This window comes from Didymella exigua (assembly GCF_010094145.1).
Source record: "Didymella exigua CBS 183.55 unplaced genomic scaffold M421scaffold_12, whole genome shotgun sequence".
Taxonomy (NCBI): domain Eukaryota; kingdom Fungi; phylum Ascomycota; class Dothideomycetes; order Pleosporales; family Didymellaceae; genus Didymella; species Didymella exigua.
In genome coordinates this window covers 886,887-907,647 of record NW_022984786.1, presented here as the reverse complement: position 1 = coordinate 907,647, position 20,761 = coordinate 886,887, and the positions used below count along the sequence as shown (strand labels likewise).

General features: G+C 57.5%; 11 protein-coding genes across 11 annotated transcripts; 5 read left to right on the top strand and 6 right to left on the bottom strand.

The window, feature by feature from the left end:
• M421DRAFT_16547 (uncharacterized protein) lies at positions 1-1,382 on the bottom strand (the record flags this gene model as incomplete). Its single annotated transcript, XM_033587719.1, has 2 exons — positions 1-233; positions 318-1,382. Coding segments are annotated over 2 exons (1,298 nt in total), but the record flags the coding sequence as incomplete, so codon positions are not given.
• Positions 1,383-2,049: 667 nt separating this feature from the next.
• On the top strand, positions 2,050-2,485 carry M421DRAFT_4946 (uncharacterized protein; the record flags this gene model as incomplete). The annotated part of the gene is made up of 3 exons (XM_033594774.1): positions 2,050-2,094; positions 2,152-2,232; positions 2,282-2,485. 3 exons carry the CDS (start codon positions 2,050-2,052, stop codon positions 2,483-2,485), a joined length of 330 nt encoding a protein of 109 aa, XP_033449395.1.
• A 466-nt stretch (positions 2,486-2,951) lies between these two features.
• Positions 2,952-4,537, top strand: M421DRAFT_100827 (uncharacterized protein; the record flags this gene model as incomplete). Its single annotated transcript, XM_033586570.1, has 6 exons — positions 2,952-3,120; positions 3,302-3,397; positions 3,452-3,739; positions 3,793-4,052; positions 4,112-4,247; positions 4,308-4,537. The coding sequence occupies 6 exons, from the start codon at positions 2,952-2,954 to the stop codon at positions 4,535-4,537; spliced, it is 1,179 nt and encodes a 392-aa protein (XP_033449394.1).
• Positions 4,538-5,171: 634 nt separating this feature from the next.
• On the bottom strand, positions 5,172-7,937 carry M421DRAFT_61656 (Bromodomain-containing protein; the record flags this gene model as incomplete). Its single annotated transcript, XM_033595903.1, has 2 exons — positions 5,172-6,021; positions 6,091-7,937. The coding sequence occupies 2 exons, from the start codon at positions 7,935-7,937 to the stop codon at positions 5,172-5,174; spliced, it is 2,697 nt and encodes an 898-aa protein (XP_033449393.1).
• A 608-nt stretch (positions 7,938-8,545) lies between these two features.
• Positions 8,546-9,532, top strand: M421DRAFT_61993 (OTU-domain-containing protein; the record flags this gene model as incomplete). The annotated part of the gene is made up of 1 exon (XM_033595932.1): positions 8,546-9,532. The coding sequence occupies one exon, from the start codon at positions 8,546-8,548 to the stop codon at positions 9,530-9,532; it is 987 nt and encodes a 328-aa protein (XP_033449392.1).
• A 22-nt stretch (positions 9,533-9,554) lies between these two features.
• Positions 9,555-10,194, top strand: M421DRAFT_147283 (uncharacterized protein). The gene has a single exon (XM_033587542.1). It carries the CDS (start codon positions 9,666-9,668, stop codon positions 10,041-10,043), a length of 378 nt encoding a protein of 125 aa, XP_033449391.1. The 5' UTR covers positions 9,555-9,665; the 3' UTR covers positions 10,044-10,194.
• Positions 10,195-10,346: 152 nt separating this feature from the next.
• Positions 10,347-12,401, bottom strand: M421DRAFT_62089 (galactose oxidase; the record flags this gene model as incomplete). The annotated part of the gene is made up of 1 exon (XM_033595939.1): positions 10,347-12,401. One exon carries the CDS (start codon positions 12,399-12,401, stop codon positions 10,347-10,349), a length of 2,055 nt encoding a protein of 684 aa, XP_033449390.1.
• Positions 12,402-12,746: 345 nt separating this feature from the next.
• M421DRAFT_420362 (alpha/beta-hydrolase) lies at positions 12,747-14,290 on the top strand. The gene is made up of 2 exons (XM_033592453.1): positions 12,747-12,811; positions 12,862-14,290. Exons 1-2 carry the CDS (start codon positions 12,763-12,765, stop codon positions 14,199-14,201), a joined length of 1,389 nt encoding a protein of 462 aa, XP_033449389.1. The 5' UTR covers positions 12,747-12,762; the 3' UTR covers positions 14,202-14,290.
• Positions 14,246-16,655, bottom strand: M421DRAFT_4940 (pre-mRNA-splicing factor ATP-dependent RNA helicase PRP16; the record flags this gene model as incomplete). The annotated part of the gene is made up of 2 exons (XM_033594773.1): positions 14,246-15,409; positions 15,465-16,655. The coding sequence occupies 2 exons, from the start codon at positions 16,653-16,655 to the stop codon at positions 14,246-14,248; spliced, it is 2,355 nt and encodes a 784-aa protein (XP_033449388.1).
• Positions 16,656-16,805: 150 nt separating this feature from the next.
• On the bottom strand, positions 16,806-17,856 carry M421DRAFT_420361 (uncharacterized protein). The gene is made up of 3 exons (XM_033592452.1): positions 17,792-17,856; positions 17,622-17,738; positions 16,806-17,544 (listed from the first exon to the last, which is right to left on the bottom strand). Exons 1-3 carry the CDS (start codon positions 17,793-17,795, stop codon positions 17,168-17,170), a joined length of 498 nt encoding a protein of 165 aa, XP_033449387.1. The 5' UTR covers positions 17,796-17,856; the 3' UTR covers positions 16,806-17,167.
• Positions 17,857-18,561: 705 nt separating this feature from the next.
• Positions 18,562-19,203, bottom strand: M421DRAFT_37718 (uncharacterized protein; the record flags this gene model as incomplete). The annotated part of the gene is made up of 1 exon (XM_033589821.1): positions 18,562-19,203. A coding segment is annotated over one exon (642 nt), but the record flags the coding sequence as incomplete, so codon positions are not given.
• Positions 19,204-20,761: the final 1,558 nt, after the last annotated feature.

Here is a 20,761-nt window from a genome sequence, read left to right as displayed (position 1 = left end):
ATCTGCACGTTTTGTCTGGCTGTTTGCGGAACGTGGTGATAGCGTGGCCGCATCTCGTACGCGGTCCTTGCCTTGGCTATCTCGTCCTTCCTGGTTGGGCACTGGCGGCTCCACGCTTCGTGCTCGCCGCGGCAGGCAGCACATTTCCTAGTCACGGCTTGTCCAGCCCTCGATGGGCAGTCGCGGGTGTCGTGCTCCTGCGCACAGTGGCCACATGCTGTTGCTGCTTTGCACTGGGTTCCTATGTGGCCGTATCTTTGGCACTTGAAGCACTGCTTCACTCGGCACTGTCGCTCATATCGCTCGCACTGGAAGACCTCGCCCTGCCAGACCAGACCTTCGTCGATGATCTTGTTGGCATCCTCTGGTTTGGTGAACTCGATAGTGATAGTCGTTGCTGTCTTAGCAGCAGCGTCTCTGGTGAGCCAGCCTATGTGTCTTATCTCCGCCCGGGGTATGAACGGTTGGTTGTCCTGCAGTATTTGCGCTCTGATCTTGTCGAGCTTGCTCATGTCCATCGTGCTCGTGCGTATGCCGTGGACGAGGACGCCGAACGTCGGGATCTGCACTGTAGTCCCACTGCCAATGCGGTGGGCCCAGTCGTCCGCAAACTGTCGTAGCGCCTCGACTTCGCTGCTGCTTGCTGTCTTGATGCTCAGGTCTCCGCTCTTCAGCTGGTTAGATGAGACAATCTTCACGTTGACTATGTTTTCATTGCCGCTTTGCTCAATAGCACGCTGGACATGCACTTTAAGGTTGCTAGGATTCATAGCTCTCAGGCTCTGTATGGTGAGCGGGTCTCTAATATTCATAATGACCTCACGCTGCGTCTGCGCAGGTGGCTGTTTGACACTTTGTGCATTGTATGTACCTGCTAGTGGGACACCCCTAGCTGCTGCTGCCGCGTAGCTCATTGGTCCGTTCGCCTGCTCTTGTGGCCTTTTGTTCCTGATCTCTCGCGCGATCTCTAGCGTCGCTTTACCCACCTCTGTGGCGTCCTTGGCTGCTGCCCTCGCCTCTTCTGCTGTGTTGCCATTCTGTTGTATCTTTGTTGCGGACTGTTGTACGAGTTCTACGGTGGACTTGAGCTCTTGCTTGATCTGGTCGAGGGTCTGCGCCGTGCTTTCTGCCGTTGCTCTGGCCTCAGTTCGCGCGACGTTGAGAGCGTTGCTGAGGCTGCTAAGGTCGGGGGAGTGCTGCGTCTTCAGTACGAACGTCAATGCGCCTCGAATGATGTCGCCGACGATGTCTGCCGGCAGAGACTGTTGGCCTCCGTTGCGCTCGATCAGCGACAGCACCTCGCGAAGGAAAGCGCTGAGGTTGGTAGCATGCTCGTCTATTGGGATGGGCCAGGTCGACCGTCGGGGCCACGGTGTCGCCATGACGCCTCAGCAGCAGTGGGCGCTACTTCTGAGTGCTGGCTAGTCGAAAGCCGTCTCTAGCGGACGTTTTGCGCGCGTTGAACTACGTTAATTCCAAAAAGTGAAATTCTCGCTGTTGTCGTGTTTTTTTTTCTATGCCATAAGACTATAATAAAAGGTTACACCTTGTTGATGACTAGTCTCGTCTGTTTTCATACATAAGATACATTACACGAGCACCCCTGCAACCCACTTGCACGGGTGTGGAATGATCCCTGTCGTATGGACCGTGCGGTGAGATCAAAGCTGACCCAAGTCCGGAAAACCGATTGTGCTCGCCGCTGTACCATTTGCACCTAACAACGTCATTGACAGGCCTTTGTGCGTCCATGCCATGATGTCCCTTGCGCTGACAGCGGGTGCTCAAACAAGGGGTGCGGAAAGCCTACATCGATAGAACTTGTGCAAGCGTTGAGGCGGCTGTGCAAGATGATCTGCTTGAAATGGGGGCCAAATCATTCTGTAGACCTAGGCACAGCTATCAATTGCCTGGGAGGCCTGCTGCAACCGGTGTATTTTATTGCTAGGCAAGGCCCATCTCTTGAAGGGCACCCTTTACAAGGCCCTTTGAGTCTCCGACGGCTTCACCAAGGACGATATTGCTTCTGCTTCACTCCAGCGCAAGACAATGGCTACATTCGAGACCAAGGATCAGCCCGCTCACGCCATCGAGGTCGGTCGTGCCGCGCTGAGACCCTCGCCACCTCCTGACGCTGATTTAACCGCTTAGGACGAGCGCTCACAAGAACCGCCGAACGATGAAGTTCCGGACACGAAATCAGGTGTTCGCCTTACGAAGAATGAAGTCTTGGTCGGTATACCCATGCACGCAATACAGAGCAATACTGACAGGCCGGCAGGCCAGTGCAAAATACAGGACTGGCGACGTGGTGCATACGGCGACAATTACAAACGGCCAACGTATCAAGAGTATTTTTACCATTCACGCCGCGGTTTACAACCCCAAGGGCTGGGTGGAATACCAGGTGCTAGATTCTCTCTCGCATCAGCTGTACAGACACGGTGCTGGTATCCGTGAGAAGGATCTGAGGCCCGGTGCCTGATGAGGCGCAGCAGAAGATGGACAGTGGGTGTGGCAGTGTTTACCGGTCGATGAATGCTAGGCAGCTGAATGCGACACGTCCACCAATGGATTGTGATGTCGAGGGTGGTACATGGGGGCTGAAGCGGGTGGTCCAGCGCAAGGATCCTTTCTTTTCCTCGCCATCTCCAATTTACAGCTCTTTACAAGAGGGTGCTTGAGCCACAGATGCTGATGTTAAGCCACATCTATCTAAGCTACTTCGACTACTGTCTTTCCTGGCCACGCGTGTTGCCGTCATCGCTTTGTTGATCATAGTCGCTTTTGACCACAGCCGCTTTTGACCACAGCCGCTTTGATCACAGTCGCTGTTGATCAGAGTTTGCTGTTGATTAGAGTCGCTCTTGATCACAGACGCTTTTGATCACAGTCGCTGTGTGTTATATTTGCCTGTTCGCCCTCACCCCGCAATGGCCCCATCGCACACCATGACGGGAGGCAGTCCCGCTGACGAAAAGACACCACGAACTCCAATATCGCCAACAAACACCGACACTTCGACCTTGAGGGGCGATGTGATTATTGAGATTAGAGATGTCGCACATTCGAGTCCACCTCTCTGCTCACAGCCCATTGAGAAGGATGATGCACAGCCTGGTAGGTGGCCCTCGGTTGCGGCCCCCAATCTGCCGCAAGCGATGAGACAATTTCCCCTCGAATGACCAGACGTTTTGGTCAATTCGGCTGGTCTGTCTTGTCGATGCTCGACTCCCGTCTGCTTGGCAAGGCCACAAAGATACATTCACTTGGCATGAAGAACAGGCTGACAGAGTATCAGGCCCCGCAAAACGCCCTGGCTTTTTCCGTCGGGTGACGAGCTCATTCAAAGCAACGCCAGAACCCGAGTTTGTGACCGAAACGAAGACTAGAACTTGTAAGGCCGTGGAGAACGATCAAGGCGCAACGTGCGCGCTGACAGAGGTGACAGTGGAGAACACGCCCAATGGGTTCCCCAGGCTTGCAGCGTTCCAGGCGAGCGACCCTAATTTCGGCTTGTACCGATCGTACAGCTATCTTCATTCTCGTGTGTTGCTGGACCTACAAGGTGAGCTCACCGAGCTGGAAGACGAGCTTGAGCAACTGGACTTTGATGAGAAGGAGGAGGACGAAGATCTTCCGCGGATGAAGGCAGCTGAAGCACATCTATGCGAAGAAGACGACGTGCGTACTCGAAGAACCGTGCTACGCGACATCAGGGCGAAGCTTATGGAATATGGTACGAAGTCGTTGCAATACGTATCAAGACTTTGATTCTAATCCAGAGCGCAGACGAGGTCCTCATCAAAGTCAGAACACTCGAGTCGTTCCAGAGACCATCTGAGCGAGACTATCGCAGTGTTCGTCGGTACCACCACAACACCAAGCCCCTCATGGATGCCGAGATGGAATCCGTCCGCTGCAAAGAAGACATAGTGTCCATCAGCACGGGTCGCGAGCGAGCCGCGTTTGACGGGGGCGTGGAGACATTGATAGGGCAGATCGACGGAACCGTTCAGAAATGGTTCAACCTCAAGCAGCCTCCGCTTCTGGTAAGACGGCTCGCCTTTCCCTGTGATTGAGGCTGCGCCGTTTGCTCACGCTGCTGCAGAAGTACTTCCGCACCCCGGAGCTTGCCGCGAAGACGAAGAACACGGACATCTCCTTGTACAGCGCAACGCGCATCGACAAGATGGTCAACATATTCATCACCTTTGTGATCTTCATCCTCCTGATCGTCCCAATCGGTACGTCACACCCAGCTCGAAGGACGCACGCCAGCTCCGCCCACTGACTCAGCCCCGCAGTCACCATGTACCAACTAACAAGCACAATCACAATGGACGGCAGCACGCCCGCAAACACATACCGCAACACCTTCAACGCCGTCGGGGTACTGATAGTCTTCACGCTGCTGTTCAGCGCAGCCATGTCGGTGCTGACAAAGGCCGCGCGACACGAAATGTTCGCTGCGTCTGCGGCGTACTGTGCGATTCTGGTTGTGTTTATTGGCAACTTCACTGGGCCGAATAACTAGCTTTCCATAGTCTGACGACTCACGATTAACGACTGACGAATTTTTAAGAAAAAATAAAAATCAACACGTGTGCTTCACATGTATGCGGTTCACTGGTCGTGCGGAGGGTTGGGCTTGACTGCTGTCCTGGACCGATACGTAACCTACCTCGCGGCTGGCCCTCGCAGCTGGCCCTCGCGGCTGACCCACGCGTGCTTGACTCGCATCTCGCTGATCGAACAGGTGCCGCGCCCGTCGGTAGAAAGTCCAGAATACCAGACCATGAACCCAACCTCTGAGATGACTGTGTGGCGTCTCGACAAGGCATCTCGACAAAGCACCAGCCTCGACAAAGCACCAGCCTCGACAAAGGACCAGCAAAGCCAGCGGGTGGCGGGGAAGGAGACGAGCCTGAGCCGTCGGGGGAAGCGTGTACTTTGTATATACGAGAGCAGCCGAGAATCTGGAAGGCAGAAACTTGGAGTATTCGTAGTTGGAGTACAGTCATCATTCCGCTACCACTACTACTACTACTACTACTACTACTACTACCACTACTACTACCACTACTACTACTACTACTACTACTACTACTACTACTACCACCACCACCACCACCACGCAGCCCACCAACAAAAAGCACACCCAAACACAATCAGATCCTCTCCTCCAGTCTGGCCGTCATACCCGTGACGCGCATTCTCTTCCGCGCCTCTCTCGCCGCCGCGTTCGAATCGCGGTCTGCATTCTTCCGCGCCGCGCGGGCCTGCACACGCACCAGCTCGTCGACGACGCTGTCCACACCCGCCCTGGTGCGACCGTCGAACAGCGTCTGCAGCTCAGCCCGCGTCGCGCTCGCCAGCTGCTGCTCGAGCGCGTGGACAGCCTTGGCGTGCAGATTGGCGACGGCCCTGTCCAGCCTCCCGTCGTCGTCGCGACGCGCCTTCTTGGCCGCTTCCTCTCGGGCCTCCGCGCCCGCGACGTCGGCGTTCCTCTTCGCCGCCCTGGCCTTCTCGCGACGCGCGCGCGCAGCCAGGTAGGCGGCCGAGTGGCCGAGTGGCCTCCCGTCGCGGGTCAGGGGCTGCGAGATGTTGAGGGGCGGCGCGGTGAAGAACAGAACGCGGCCCTTTTCGTCCGTCTGGAACTGCTCGCGGATGTCGTGGGGTATGCTCGCGTTTGCGTGGTCGCTTAGGGTGTAGACTTCGACTGGCGGGGGCGCTTTGTAGCCGGGCGGCGGCTGGACGTGTGGCTGCTGGTGGGCGGGTGCTGCACGCGGCGTCTGATACTGCTGCATTGGCGCCGCGGGCTGTGGCGAAAAGGGAACGTGGGGTGTGATGGGCTGGTATGCTGGTGCTTGAGGCGCCTGCTGGTGGACGTGAGGCGCGGGCGACTGCGAGTGGTGGTAGTGTCCGGGATGCGTGGGCGTGTAGGCAGAGGGGATGTTGTGGTGGTGTGGCGTCGGCGCGGGCATGGGCGTCGGCGCTGGCGCCTGAGCAATGGGATAGCTTGACGAGGCACCGGGATAGCTTGACGAGGCGCCGGGATAGCTTGACGAGGCACCGGGGTAGTTGGACGAGGCGCCGGGGTAGTTGGAGGATGCGCCGGCGCCGTAGCTGCTCGGGTCCTGTCGCGGCAGGGCCGGTGTGGGCAGCGCAGGCGCGGGCGGCGGAGTCGGCGGAGGAGGCGGTGTTGGCTCCGGCGGCGGCGAGTCCTTGGGATCTCGTGGCCGGCAGTGCACTGCGCCAATCTTGGGGGGCGCATTCTCCGCGCCCCACTCGGGCTTGGGCAGCTGGTCCGTCTCCTTCTGGTCGTCCTTGAGCAGGTAGGCAATGGGGCTGGGCACCTTTTTCAGCTTCTTCTGCGAGTCGAACAGGTCCATGACGTAGTCCTTGTCGCGCACTTCGTCCGGCAGACAGCTCGCCCACGTCTTGATCTTGTTCAGCTTGTGGTTCTCCTCGTTGTAGCGTGCCTCGCAGACGTAGATTTCCTTGTCGGCGGGGAAGTCGCGCGGGCGGCCCTTGTTGTATCGCGTGATGAACATGACAAAGCAGCGGTCGACGACCTCGTCGATGCGGTGATCGCGGTACTGGCCCGTCTTGACCACCTCGTTCTCGAAGAAGTGGCGGTCGAAGCGGTGGACCGTCTGCTCGGGGCGGTAGTACCAGCAGGCGTTGACCCACTTGCCGCCCTCCGAGTCCTGCCAGGTGCGGTAGATCTGGGCGACAATCGGCTTGGTCACGTCGTTGGCGTTCTGGACGTGGACCCAGTCTCCGACCTTCCACAGCTCGCCGTTGTGCAGGATGCCGTTGGGCATGGGGATGCGGCCTTCCTCCATGACAAAGTCCGTGTCGGGCTTCTCCTTTTCGGCCTTGGCGACCTTGCGCGACTCCTTGTGCAGATGGACGGCGTCCTTGTAGATCTGGCTGTCCTCCTCGTTGTACTGCTTGGCGTTTTCAAACATGAGCTCGACGTCGACCATGAAGTGGTCGACCGACGTGTACTTTTTGCGCTTGAGCTTGCGCTTGAGAATGTCCATGGCCATGGGCGTGCGGATCTCGGCGTGGTACTCGGGCATGACGGCCTTGTCGGGGACGCGCTCAAACGCGCTGACCATTAGCTTGTTGGCCTGGTTGCGCGGCTTGCGGATGGCCTTCATGATGGCCTTGATGCGGGCCTCCATGGGCGTGTCGACGCGCGGCGGGCGCCCGCGCTTCTTGCGCGACTCGGGGTCGTCGTTCTTCTCGCGCTCCTCCCTCGCGCGGGCGCCGCCCTCGCGCTTGGCAATGGCTGCCGTCGACCGCGGGCCGGCGCGCCGCCGCTTGCGCTTGCCGTCGCCGTCGTCGTCGTCGTCGTCGTCGTCGTCGAGCTCGAGCTCGAGCTCGAGCTCCTCGTCTTCGTCCTCGTCGTCGTCCTCGTCGTCGTCGTCGGGCAGCAGCGGGTCCTGCTCGGGGATCTCGCCGAGGTACGGCAGCTCGGCCGCGGCCGCGGCGACGGTGCCGACAGCGACCAGGCCCTGCAGCTCGGCGACGATGAGCTTCTTCAGGTCCAGGGCGTCGACGTACGCCTGCGAGTCCTGGCGGTTGTAGACCTGGGCGTTGTGGGGGATCAGGGCGAGGTCGCGCACAAACTCGGAGAAGCTCTTGTAGTCGCGGGCCGCGACGCGGCCCTTGACGGTGCTGAGCGCCATGGGCTCCTTGATGATGTCGTAGTAGTCGGGGACGGCGCGCTTGTTGACCTTGCGCTGGAACAGCTTGGTCGGGTCGTAGCCGTCGGCGTTTCTGTAGTCGTAGATGCGGGCGAGCACGTCGCCCATGGCCTTGTGCTCGGCCGCCGTGACCGTCGACGCCGCGCCGTCGACGCCCGGGTCGGCCTTTTCGGTGGTCGGCACGGGCGTCGAGCTCTGCGCGCGAGCGGACGCCATGGTGGAGGCGAGTGCGCGGTGGAGGAACCGAGAGCGCGGCGGTGGTAGGGGCGAGAGTGCGGCGGCGGAGAAGCTGAGAGCGCGACGGCGGAGAATACGAGAGCGCGACAGTGGTAGAGGCGAGAGCGCGACGGCGGAACCGAGAGCGCGAGAGGCGAGAGGCGAGAGCGCGGCGGCCGAGTCGCCAGCTGTAAAGTCGTTGGCGACGCGACGTTAACGCGACATGGGGAGGACTGTCGAGAGGCCCGCGCGCTGCAGGGGGCTAGCTTCCCGCCGCCGACCCACCACCTGCTTCCGGAACATTCACCCACGCGCGCCACGTCGGCCAGCGACCGCAATGGCGACGTCGGGGCGGCGACAGACGATGCTCTTGCAATACACTGTTTACTGCTCACACGTCCATTCACACGTCCGTCCACACGCTCATCTCCATTTCCATCTCCATCCCCGTTTCCATCTCCATTCCCATTCCCATCCCCGTCCCCGTCCCCGTCCCCGTCGACACCCCCATCGACACCCCCACCGACACCCCCACCGCTCCCCGTAGCCTCGGTCGGCTCCCGCGCATCGCTGCCATCTCCGCTCGCTCTCCGCACTGCCACACCACGATGCCCATCCGGATCCGCCTCCAAGCGCCCAACGGGCAGCACACGCTCCAGCTCGACGACAAGGCCGCCGTCTCCGACCTGCTCTCCGCCATTGCCGACAAGACAGACCTCCCGCTGTACGAGCTAAAGTGGAACTTTCCCCCGCAGCCACTCGACCCGTCGCTCTACGGCCTGTCGACGGCCCTGCAAGACACGGACCTCCGGCTCGACGGCGCCTCGATCAAGGTCATCGGCCAGGCAACGGGCGACGCCAGCGAGAACAAGGAGGACGGCGCCCTCGACGCCAGCACACGGCAGTCGGCAGCCCCGCTGTCGCTGCAGCGCAAGGAGACGGCGCTCAAGGACACGCCCGAGGTCTTTGTCCCCGACAGGAACGGGACCGTGGTGCTGCGCGTCATGCCCGACGACAACTCGTGCATGTTCCGAGCACTCGGCAGCGCAGTGCTCACCCACACGCTCGACTCGATGACCGAGCTGCGATGCATGGTCGCCCAGGCGATCCAGCGCGACCCCGTGCTCTACAACGAAGCCGTGCTGCAGCGGTCGCCCGACGAATACTGCCGGTGGATATCCCACTCGGACTCGTGGGGCGGCGGCATCGAGCTGAGCATTCTCTCGCAAGAGTTTGACATTGAGATTGCCAGCATAAACGTGCAGGACCTGCGCGTAGATCGCTTCAACGAAGGCAGGCCGCGCCGCTGCATGCTCGTCTACTCGGGCATCCACTACGACACCATTGCGTTTGTGCCCGCGGGCTCGCCGACGTACAGTCCAGAAAAGGACGTCAAGCTCTTCGACGCCAAGGACCATGTCCTACTGCAAGCTGCCAGGGAGCTGTGTGGGCAGCTCAAGAAGCAAAAGTACTACACGGACACGCAAAAGTTTGACGTCCAGTGTAACAAATGCGGCTGGAAAGGCGCCGGCGAGCGCGGCGCCTTGCAGCACGCCCAGGAGACGGGGCACGTCGACTTTGGCGAGGCCAACTAGGCGTCGGATGCCAACCCCGGCCGCCCTCGCGACCTCTGTAGTGTCCGCGCCCTCACTCGCAGGATCCGCGCCCTCATGATTGAAGAGCGCAGAAGAGACGCGCTCATGCTCGACAAGGCCGTCGACGAGGCGAATGGCTTGCTGGTCCGGTTCGAGGGGGAGGACAGGGATGACTCGGGGACCGAGTGTCCGCCGTGAGCCGTCTTGGCACCGCTACCGTGCCATTGTTGATTCGCTCGAGCCTTGCACCGTCGTTGGCAGTGCCGTTGGTGGTGCTGTTAGTAGTACTGTTAGTAGTACTGTTGGTGGTACTGTTAGTAGTACCGTCAGTAGTACTGTTAGTAGTACCGTCAGCAGTACCGTCAGCAGTACCGTCAGTAGTACCGTCAGCAGTACCGTCAGTAGTACCGTTACCATGACCATTCTTGATTCACTCGAGCCTTGCGCGGTCGTCTTGGTTCAATACCATTATCATTGCCGTTGTGGATTCACTCGCACGTCCTGCTTTTGAAAGGTTGGTTAGGCGTGCATACTGCTACTCTTGATCCCACTGCTACTCTTGACCCCACTGCTACTCTTGATCCCACTGCTACTCTCGATCCGACTGCTACTCTTGACCCCACTGCTATCTTTCCCCTCTCTACCAGAGTAGTGTAGATTCCCCTCCCTACCAGAGTAGTGTAGATTCCCCTCCCTACCAGAGTAGTGTAGATTCCCCTCCCTACCAGAGTAGTGTAGATCCCCTCTCTACCAGAGTAGTGTAGACAGCACGTCCTGCGCTTACAAGGCAGTATACCACTATTCTTCATCTACATCACCTCCTCCTCCCCGCCCCCGCCTCAGCACTCTTCTTCTCCGCCAGACTAACCACCTCGCCAATCCCCGCAGCCTCCTGCTCATCCTCAAGCACCCGAATCTCCTCCCTGCAGTCCCAGAACTTCTCCTCCGCGTCCCGGAAGGCCAGCATCTTGATCTCCTTGACCCCGTACTCGTCCGTCTTGCGCTTGCGGTCGAGGTCCTCAATCTTCAGCCTAATCCACGTCTCGCTCGTCCGCGCGTGGAACGCCCGCAGCGTCTCAAAGGGAAGGGGGTGCGGGAGTCCGTCGCTGAGCGCGGAGATTTCCTCGTTGGTGCCTAGGTCTTCGTCTGCGGTGGGGGCCGCGTCGGTGGCGCTTGCGGGTGCGCTTGTGGGTGCGCTTGAGGGCGCCTCGCCATGCTCTTCGTCCTCGTCGTCGTCTTCCGAGTCCGAGTCTTCGTCTTCCGAGTCCGCCTCGTCCTCGCTGCCCAGCCAGTCGTCCAGCTCGCGTCGGAATATCTCCTGCACGCCGTCGAGGTGGTTCAGGTTGACGCTCCACAGCTCGTCGAATGTGAATTCGCGGTCGCCCTTTTCGAACGTGCCGCCGTAAATGTACAAGCTGTCGCCCTGCACGGCCAGCGCGGCGTTGAAGCGCGGGTGCGGAAACTCAAACACGCGCGGTTTCTCGGGACGCGTGTCCTCCTCCTCCTCCTCTTCCTCATCCGGCTTGTCTGCCTCGTCGTCCGACCCGCCCGCCGTCGCGCCGTCGAGCTTCCTCTCCAGCGCCTTGAGGTTGGCGAGCAGTTCCTCCTCGTCGGCTCTGCCGCGGCCGCGCCTGCTCACGGCCTGCTTCCCCGCGTGCTTGTTAGCGTTGGCTTTCGGCCGCCGCAGGCTGAGCGGCATGTATCTGTTGCGCTCGATGTTCCAGACGAACATCTGGTTAAAAAACTCCGAGTCGATACCCTCCTCGCTCTCTTCGACGTCGTGGACGCCGCCGAACAGAACCCCGCGGCCCTTGTGGTACGCCATTGTGGCGCCCGCGCGAGATGGGTTCGGCGCGTTGGCGGGCTGCTTGCGCTTCTCCCACGACACTGTTGGCGGGGTGGTCGACGGCTGGTCCGCGCCTGGCGGCGTGACGCGCAGGAACCATGTGTCGACGTGGACTTTGGGCTTGAGCACCATGCGCGATGCGGGGCCGCCTGCGCCGCCTTTCTTGCCTTTGCCTTGCTGCTGCTGCTGCCCCTTGTTGCCGCCTGCGGCTTGCTTGACGCGCGAGTAGCCGCCGTACATCACCGCGCCTTGGTCATGCGGGAGGAGGGTGAAGGACGATCGCGCGTCGGGAACTGCGCGCGCTGCCTGTAGCTTCGGCGTGTGCCATGTGAAGTTGACGCAGTCGTATATCCACAGATCGTTCAGGTACTTTGTCGTCGCGCTCGTGTCCTGGAAGCCGCCGAACAGGATAATGTATTGCTTGTAGCCGACCATGCGGTGACCGCTTCGCGCCGGCGGGCTGGATGCCTTGCCCTTGGTTTCCACGCGCGTCCACTCGCGGCTCTTGGGCTCCAGCTTCCAGAAGTCGTTATAGTGGTAGAACGTGCCTTGCTTCGGGGAGCTGAATTCGCCGCCAAAGAGGTAGATTTCCTGCGTATTGGCTGCCCGGCACCATGCGTGTCCGGATCGTGGCAAGGGGGAGTTGGGGCTTGTGACTTTGTTCCACGTGTCACGCTTGATGTTGTATACGAACAGATCGTTGAAGAAGTGCGCAGTCGCGCCGTTGAAGTACTCGCCGCCATACAGGAAGATCTCATTCTCGTTCGCCGGGTTGGCGATCAGCGTACTCGACGACCGAGCTTTTGGTGGCTCGCATGCAGCCTCCGTGATCTCGTGGTAGGCCTCCTGCTCCTTCGCGTACTGCGCAAGGACCGCATCGAGATCAACGGATTCGGTATCTGAGTCTGCGTCCTTGTTTTTGGTGGCGAGTTTCTTGTCCTTCTTGCCGGCCTTCTTCTCTTGCTTTGCTGCTTTCGCTGCTTTGGCGGCGGCCTTGTCGCCCTTTTTCTTGTCTTTGGCCATGCTGCGGCGTCTTCGGATGACTGGAGTCGTTCCAACTGACTCTTCCCTGCTCTTCAAAACCGATGCTGGACTTGTCGAGGTTTGCTGGCCGCCCCGCAGTCACTGGAAATTTTCGCTTCTGAATATACAGCGCAAATCAACTGGTGACTGAGTCGAAGATCCTGGTTTCTTTCTACCTTCCAGTGGAGGAGCCCAGCGAGCGTATTCAAACGTATCCAGTCTGCAGTTTCGGGAAAGTCCAATCTGGTGGCTCATGCATCACTCCTGCACTCGACAGTGGCGGATGTGGGGCCCCTTCTTATCGATAAAGCTACGCTGTACATTCACTCCACACCCAAGCACCACAACAAACATCAGCAAAATGATACAAGCTGCGAAGATTCTTGAGCAAAGAAGCCATCTGGTGCCTGGTACGATTCTCCCTGCATGTAGACCACCGCCAGTACCTCACACTCCCCAGGGAAGCTCAGAATCACCGAGCACTTCTTCCAAGTACCCCGTGATTACTCCAACCCCTCAGCAGGCCACCTCCAACTCTTCGCGCGCTCAGCCCTCAAAGCGGAGAAACCAGCCGAATATTCACCAGACGGCGCACAAGACCCAAAGAAAACCCAACTGCCATGGCTCGTCTACCTGCAAGGCGGTCCAGGCTTCGAATGCCGCAGTCCTGAGAACGTATCCTGGGTGCCGACCATCCTCGACAAGGGATACAGGGTCCTCATGCTCGATCAACGTGGCACCGGACTTTCTACTGCCATCAGCCAAAGCTCCTTACAGCTCCGCGGCGATGAGAAGGTCCAAGCAGACTACATGAAGAGCTTCCGCGCTGACAGCATCGTGAAGGATTGTGAAGCCGTGAGGAAGGCGCTGACCGAGGACTATCCTGAAGATAAGAAGAAATGGTCTCTCTTGGGACAGTCTTTCGGGGGTTTTTGCATAACGACCTACCTCTCGTTCTTCCCAGAAGGCGTGAAGGAAGCTTTCCTCTTTGGTGGACTACCACCTTTGCGCAGCAGTCCGGATGAAGTGTACGAGCGTTTGTACAAGCGCGTCAAGAGGCGGAACGAGCAGTACTACGAGAAGTACCCCGAGGATATTGACCGGGTGAAGCGCATCATCAAGCTCCTGTCGAGGTTTGGCGACACCACTGTCCGTGTGCAAGGTGGCGAGGGCTACTTCAGTGCACGTCGGTTTCTGCAGCTTGGCATATTCTTCGGCAAGCATGGCGGCTTCGATGAGGTGCACGCGCTCGTCTTGAGAGCGGACACCGATCTGAGCCAGTTTGGCCACCTGACGCGGCCTACGGTTCTTGCACTCGAAGCTGCACAGTCGTGGGATACAAACGTCATATATGCGCTGTTGCACGAGCCTATCTACTGCCAGGGCGAAGCAGCGGGTTGGTCTGCCGAACGTCTACTCGAGAAGTTCCCCGAATTCTCGCTGCAGAATATTGACTCCGCGGACCCAGTTTACTTCACCGGCGAGATGATCTACCCGTTCATGTTTGACTGCTACCCTGAGCTTGCGAAGTTGAAGAAGGTCGGCCAGCTGCTTGCTGAGGACAAGGACTGGCCCAAGCTGTACGATGCTGAGCAGCTGAAGAAGAACACTGTCCCAACGTATGCGGCCGTCTACCACGACGACATGTACGTCGACTTCGAGCTGAGCATGGAGACTGCGAATACGATCAAGGGATGCAAGCCTTTCATTACAAACTCCATGTATCACAACGCTATTGGAGCAAAGACAGATGATGTACTGAAGGAGATCTTTGCAAGGAGGGACGACGTCATCGATTGAAGAAGCAATCATTCACAACAGACCCTGCAGGTCTTCAGGTACTTCTACAGAATAGAGTCAATGACCTCCGAGACCCAGTCCAACTGCACCGCACTAACACCCCTTGCCCACGCTTTGCCTGTGAAAACAAACTCATTGAACACAATAGCCTCCACCTTCCGTCCGAACAGAACAGATCCAGGGTGTATCGCCACCAGCTGATTGCCATTGAGCGTTTTGTAGCTCCCATCCGGCATCATCCTCGCCGTATTCGCCACAAATCCCCTCAACATGCACGCCAATATATTCCTCGTTCGCTCCTCCGACGGAGCTTGCAGATCCTGCTCCTCTCCCGGCTTCAGCAGCTTGAGCTGCTGACACTGCTGCCGCAACTGCTTCCTCACGTTCATGACATTCTGCATGGTGCGGTGGCTCACAAAGTGCCGAATGCACCACGCTTTGCGATCTGACTGCTCCTCCGCATACCGCTGCACGGTCACAAGCAGCGTCAGGTGGTCGCCCTCGCGACGGTAAAGCTCGCGCCGCGCTTCTTCGGCTTCTTCCTTGCGCTCCTCGGTCACGAGGTTCAGGAAGACGTTTTCGACGGAGAGGGCGGAGATGATGTCGATGACGTCAAGCAGGCAGTCGCGCTCTGGGCGCGCAGCCTCGACGAGGACACGGCCGAGGGTCGGCGTTAGCGGGAACTTTGCGATCTTGAGCCCGATCTCGCTAATGGAGCCGGTCTCGGTCAGGGCTTGGAGGTGCAGGAGGTGCAGCAGGGCTTTCTCGAGGGCGTCGCGCGGCGGGCGGTCGAGGAAGGGGAAGTTGAGGACGTCGTCTGCGCCGCGCGCTTTCATTGTCAGAATCGCTTGGCTGAGATCGCAGCGCAGGATCTCGGGGGTGGTTCGCTCGTCCATTTCGTTGTACCCAGATTCGGTATATAGTCTGTAGCATTGCCCTGGCGCTTCACGACCGGCACGGCCCTTGCGTTGGATGGCGGCGGACTTGGAGATGGGTTTGACTAGCAGAGATTCTAGGCCGAGGCGACTGCGAAATTGCTTGGTTTTCGATTTGCCGCAGTCTATCACATAGCGTACGCCGGGAACTGTGACGGATGTTTCGGCGATATTGGTCGAGAGGATGACTTTTCTTGTTCGTACAGGAGTCGGTTCGAAGATGCGCTGCTGTGCATGTTGCGGCAGGGCGGCGAAGAGTGGCAAGACGAGGAGCTACGTTGAATTAGTATACAGGAACCTGAAAACATTCAATGCATCGAGAACTGACCTTCGGCACTTCGATGTCCATGCCCTCCGCATAGTCATTGACAAGTTTCTCCAATCCCTCAATCGTGTCTTGACCTGTCAGGAACACCAGAATATCTCCGGGTAGCGGCTCCTTATAGTGTATTTGGAAGATGAGCTTAAGCGCAGACTCAACCCAGTCTTGGGTAGGACTTGGTAGGTGGATTGTGTTAACGGGAAACTGCCGACCTTCGACGAAACACTTGGACACCCGGCTTGTGGCTGCCTGATCTGCTCCATCCTTCATGGGCACACCATCGACTGTCTCCAGTGTAGTCTTTTGTGATGCATTGGAACCGTCGAAAAAGTCCACGAGGGCTTCCACATCAGCAGTAGCACTCATGATCACAACCTTGAGAGGCTGGTCCCGCTTCTTTCCGGTCTGCTCAACGCCCGAGACCAAATTCTTTAGGAAGCCGAGAATCAAATCGACGTTGACGCTTCGTTCGTGCACTTCGTCCACCACCACCGCACTATACTGTGACATAACGGGGTCTCTCAGCATCTCTTGCAGCAGCATTCCCTCTGTGAGAAACTTGATCTTGGTGTTCGGTCCAGTGGCATTGTCGAATCGAACGCTATAGCCAACTTTAGCCATGGGGCTTTGACTACCCATATAGCTGCCCATCTCATCTGCCACACGCCTCGCTAGCGAAATAGCGGCCACGCGACGGGGTTGCGTGATTGCTATGCATTTCGTGCACCATTTCTCGCCTAGCAGAAACTGGGGTACTTGAGTCGACTTTCCGGAACCAGTCTCTCCCGTCAAGACTAAGATGTTGTTCTTCTTCAGCGAGGCCTTGATCTCATCTGCTTTCGGCCAAATCGGGAGGGCTTTTCTCTTTGGCAGAAGCTCGTCCCGCTTGCGCGTCAAGTGCGGTGGCGCGCTCTGATGTGGCCGTGTAGTGGCCAACTTCTGGTTTTGTTGGGGATTGGACAATGGGCCCGGAGCCTTCTGCTGGTCTCGCGCTTTTGATTTTGCCCTTGACTTCGTCTCAGCTTTCACATCGCCGTCAGCGACCTTGAAGGCAGTCGGCTCATCAAGCTTGGTCGATTTCCCTTCGCCTTTTTTCGGCACCTCCACACGCTTCCTCTTTTTCCCCTGCTTCAACTCCACTTGGCAACCGTTATTTGGGTCCACGGGCGCTTCCACGGTGATCTTTTCTTTTGACATCTTTGTTGATACTTGTGCGCGTGATGTCCTTGGTCTCGAACTTTTTGCGACACCTGCTCGACTTCTCTATCGATAAGCCGACACTAATACAAGAACAGCCTAGTGTGATCAGGTCTCGAATCTATCGCAAGTCGAATGAGAATTGCGGCGCGGAGGTCACAGAGGCATTGTCTACTAATCATTGATCTAACAAAGTATGTACACGGAATTACACAGTGAGGTACATCTGACTGTCTCGGCTCACAGCTTGAAAACACGCCATAATTCATTAAAGATCAATGGCATTTTTAATCATTGAGGAGCGAATGGAGTCGACAAAATGGGTATCTCATTGCCTTGTGCCAAGGTCACTTGTGTATCAGACACCGGAACGCCGCAGCTGGGCATGTCCCACCAGTGGATGACTGGAGTTCTGTGTTGGAGACGTACTGCTCATTCAGCTATGTAGACCATCTATGGCGTAAATCATCCAATCATGTCTGTCATGCACCGTTTTATCGATGTGCAGACATTTACTCCTCAGGGATCTCGATCTCGCCGTTCTTGATGTCGTCGGACACGTCCTTGGGGGAGCGGCCGTCAACCTGGCAGCCGGTGGAGAAAGCGGTTCCGAGGATCTCAAGAACGGTACCCTCGAGGGACTTGGCCATGGACTTGAAGCGCATGGTCTTGGCGATGGCGATGATCTCGTCAAGAGGGACGGACTTGGTGTGCTTGATGTTCTTCTCCTTCTTGCGGTCCCTGGGAGGCTCCTTGAGGGCCTTGATGACGAGGGAAGAGGCGGAGGGAACAACGGAGACGGCGGCCTGACGGTTCTGGATGGTCAACTTGACGGTGACGCGCAGACCCTTCCAGTCGCCGGTGGCCTTGGCGATATCTTCACCGACCTCTGCGGTTTTGATCAGCAATTGCTCGTGGAGACGCGCGCGCAATCGTGCGCTCGCTGACATTTGGGGAAATACGCACTCTTGGGCGAAAGACCGAGAGGACCGATCTTGGGGGCAAGGGCGGAGGAGGCACCGACTTCACCACCGGTCGCACGGAGGTGGATGACCTTGACCTCGGAGGGATCGAACTTGGGAGCTGCAGCGGTCGTTAGCCGGGCTGTCGTAGCCGATCAGAAGGACGATACTCACGCATGGCTAGTGCGAGAGGTGGTCTGTCTTTTCTGATAAGTCGGGGTTAGTTGAACGTCGAGGTTGAAGCGGAAAAAGTTCGCCAGCCGGCGACGATGATATTGAGGTGGGCGCATCGTTAAGCGAGCCAAGCGGGGCTAGCCACAAGGGTCGTGGTGTGGAAGGAACGCCACCACGACCATCACGCAGACATCACCAACGTTGATAGTCTAGCTTATTGTCAACGTCTTTTCTATTATCGTACCGTGAATTACCCTAGCCTATCATACAATACCAATACAGGCAGCTACGGCTAGTGAATCGTCTTCTGGAAGCGTATTTATTATCACGCTTGAAAGACCCTTGAATTTTGTATTGTTGACCTCCTGTTCCAAGACTGAAAAAGAGTCGTTATGGATCGCACACGTCGCCGCAGCTCAATTTCACATGGATACTGCGACGGACCTTCAATGTCAATCGATCTCCTTATCACCGACAATACCAGGATCTGCGTCCGGCATCATGGCATCTTCCTCTTCAACGTCTTGGGCCCCTCCTCCATGACACACCTCCTCGCTAGCCTCCTCGATCATTCGAATGAGGCCACTGCCTGTCTGTTGCGCCTGGCGAAGTTGAACTTGCTCCATGCTGTCGATAAGTTGCGCGAGCTGTTGCATATACGCGACATTCTGCGCCGATACCTGCTGACCATACGTCTTCAGCAAGTAGGTCGAACGCAGCTGAAAGTGGGCTTGCAGTTGCTCCAGGTCCTCATCATCCGTGTTGATAGAAGCTTCTTGGTCGCTCGTGCCGTTATCGTATGTGTCGTACACTCGCGCACGCTCCGAGTAGTACAGCTTGTTGACCGTGTTTGCGCCAATGTTCCAGCCGTAATCTTTCTGCAACCTCTGCTTGATCTCTTCGTTGCTGACATTTGAGGTGTCTTTCCAGACGCAGATGCACGCCTTCAAGAACCCTCTATGTGTGGTTGGCTCGTTGCCTGTTCTTCGACGGCGGACGGTCCCGGCCACATCATGCCCGGCAGCAGCAGCGTAGACGCGTACGCCATTGATGGTGTTATACTTGTGACCTATCTGTTTGCCGCGAATTGCGACCCTACCGCCGGGCTCTTCGATCTCGTCTTCTGGCTTTAAACCGAACCTTCTTGCCAGCTTCTCAATGAAAAGGATGTGTCTCTTGCGCACAGTGTCTTCGGTTATGGACCTCTCATCTGGAAACTTGAGTCTGTACCTTCTCACTGTCTCACTGTAAGAGAGCTCGAGATCGTCACAATACCAGATGAGCATGCCGGCTCGGTAGTCTACATCGTCTCCGTACGGTTGGCTATCGGGAGTTGGCTCTGGCGGCGTTCGACCCGGTGTCACGTCGTTCCGAGTAGGCATGTTTATCGCCTTGATAGTTCGGTACTTGAGGTCGCGTATATCGATCTGCTTCGGTCCAAATCCGTCTCTTGGAGCCGCGATAGCCTCGCTTTTGGGGCCTACCCTAACACGCTTGGTCTGAGTTCGAGACGGTGCGCGAGGTATTCGCACTTTCCTTCGTCTCTTAATACCCTCTGAGGAGATTCGACCAGGTATAGGTACACTGTACGAGCTGGGTTGTGAGCGCGGCTCTTCGGCGCTTGGAACAGGCTGCTGCGCTTGCTGAGGTGCTCTCGCGTCGATACTGGCAGGTGGCAACATGGACTGGGCCTGGAGAGCTGGTTGATACATAAGTCGTTGCCCCACCATCGTCTCGTCAAAGAATGTGAACGCAGGTCCGGCCTGTTGAGGTGGTTGCCTTGGTAGGCATAGAGGTATGGATGCATGCCTCAAAGAAGCCCCATGGCCCTGTTGACTGAATGAAGCACTTTGGCGCAGATAGGCCTCGAGATCTTCGGAGCCTATTGTCGTTATCTGGTGCGCCCTCTGAGGTAATTGTACGCCCAGATGGCTAGATTCATCGCTTGGTCGAGCGAAGTCCGCGTTGGCAACGTTCGTAGAGTGCATGCCGCACACATTCTCGATTGGGACGTACGGAAACCTGTCAATGGGCGTAGTGTTTGGCCTGGACATGACGGTCCTCCCGGGGGCGAAAGTTGTTTGTTGGGCCTGGGTCGAGTTCAATAGTGGCTGAACTTGGCCATGTCGGTCTTCGACACGCGACACGAGGTGAGGCATAAGCGGTTCAGAGACCTGGTAACCACTAGCGTCGTGACGAACGTCGCGCGGTTGCACATCCATGTCCTCATCATCGCTGTCAGAGATCTTGCCGATGCCGACAGTGTCGGACACTGGAGATGGGAATATGTGGACATCGCTCTCGAGGGTCCTCGGCGTTCTCATGATGCTATCCCCCCAATCACCATGTCGGGAAGATTCTGCTACCGGTGATGGAATATTAGTGGAGTGTTGCTCGAGGTTTTCAGCCGTGCCCGTGCCTCCACGGCGAATTGCTGCTGGATGCGGAGGAGTCTGCGACAGCTGAAGTAAGGCAGCGGCAGCAACAGATTGCGAAGATCCGGAACTTGGTGAAGGTGTACGCATGATGAGTTGATGCAGATCTTGAGGTGTATGTATGAGTGGAAGGATTGAGGATAGATATATGCAAAGTAGGACAGATATTTTCCGACCTTCACTTGCGCCCCGTTTGCACGAACGCTAGTTCAAACTTCAAACCTTTCACTTCCAAGCACATGTACGTCAGATCAAGCAACACAGTAACGCAGACTCTACTCGATGTCTTCCATGCAAAACGCAACAAGTCCCCGGAGAGTCTGGGTACACGCTGCCAACAAGAGACACTCGTGACATTACTCGGAGGCTACCGATAATGGACATCCCCTGCTGTTTTTGAACTGTAGAACTGGCACTGTCTGATGGTTGAAAAACTCCGATATCCAAGTGAGCCAAGTTCAAAGGCTGCTTAGCGCATCATAAAGTCACCCGCTTAGGGTGATGTGCTGCCTGGTCGAAGGCACAGATGGCAGTG

Coding starts and splice junctions, on each gene's coding strand:
- M421DRAFT_420362 (XM_033592453.1), top strand. CDS start 12,763: ATGATACAAGCTGCGAAGATTCTTGAGCAAAGAAGCCATCTGGTGCCT. Junction 12,812..12,861: donor AAGAAGCCATCTGGTGCCTG/GTACGATTCTCC, acceptor CACACTCCCCAG/GGAAGCTCAGAATCACCGAG.
- M421DRAFT_147283 (XM_033587542.1), top strand. CDS start 9,666: ATGGCTTGCTGGTCCGGTTCGAGGGGGAGGACAGGGATGACTCGGGGA.
- M421DRAFT_420361 (XM_033592452.1), bottom strand. Junction 17,545..17,621: donor TCTCGGTCTTTCGCCCAAGA/GTGCGTATTTCC, acceptor TCAAAACCGCAG/AGGTCGGTGAAGATATCGCC.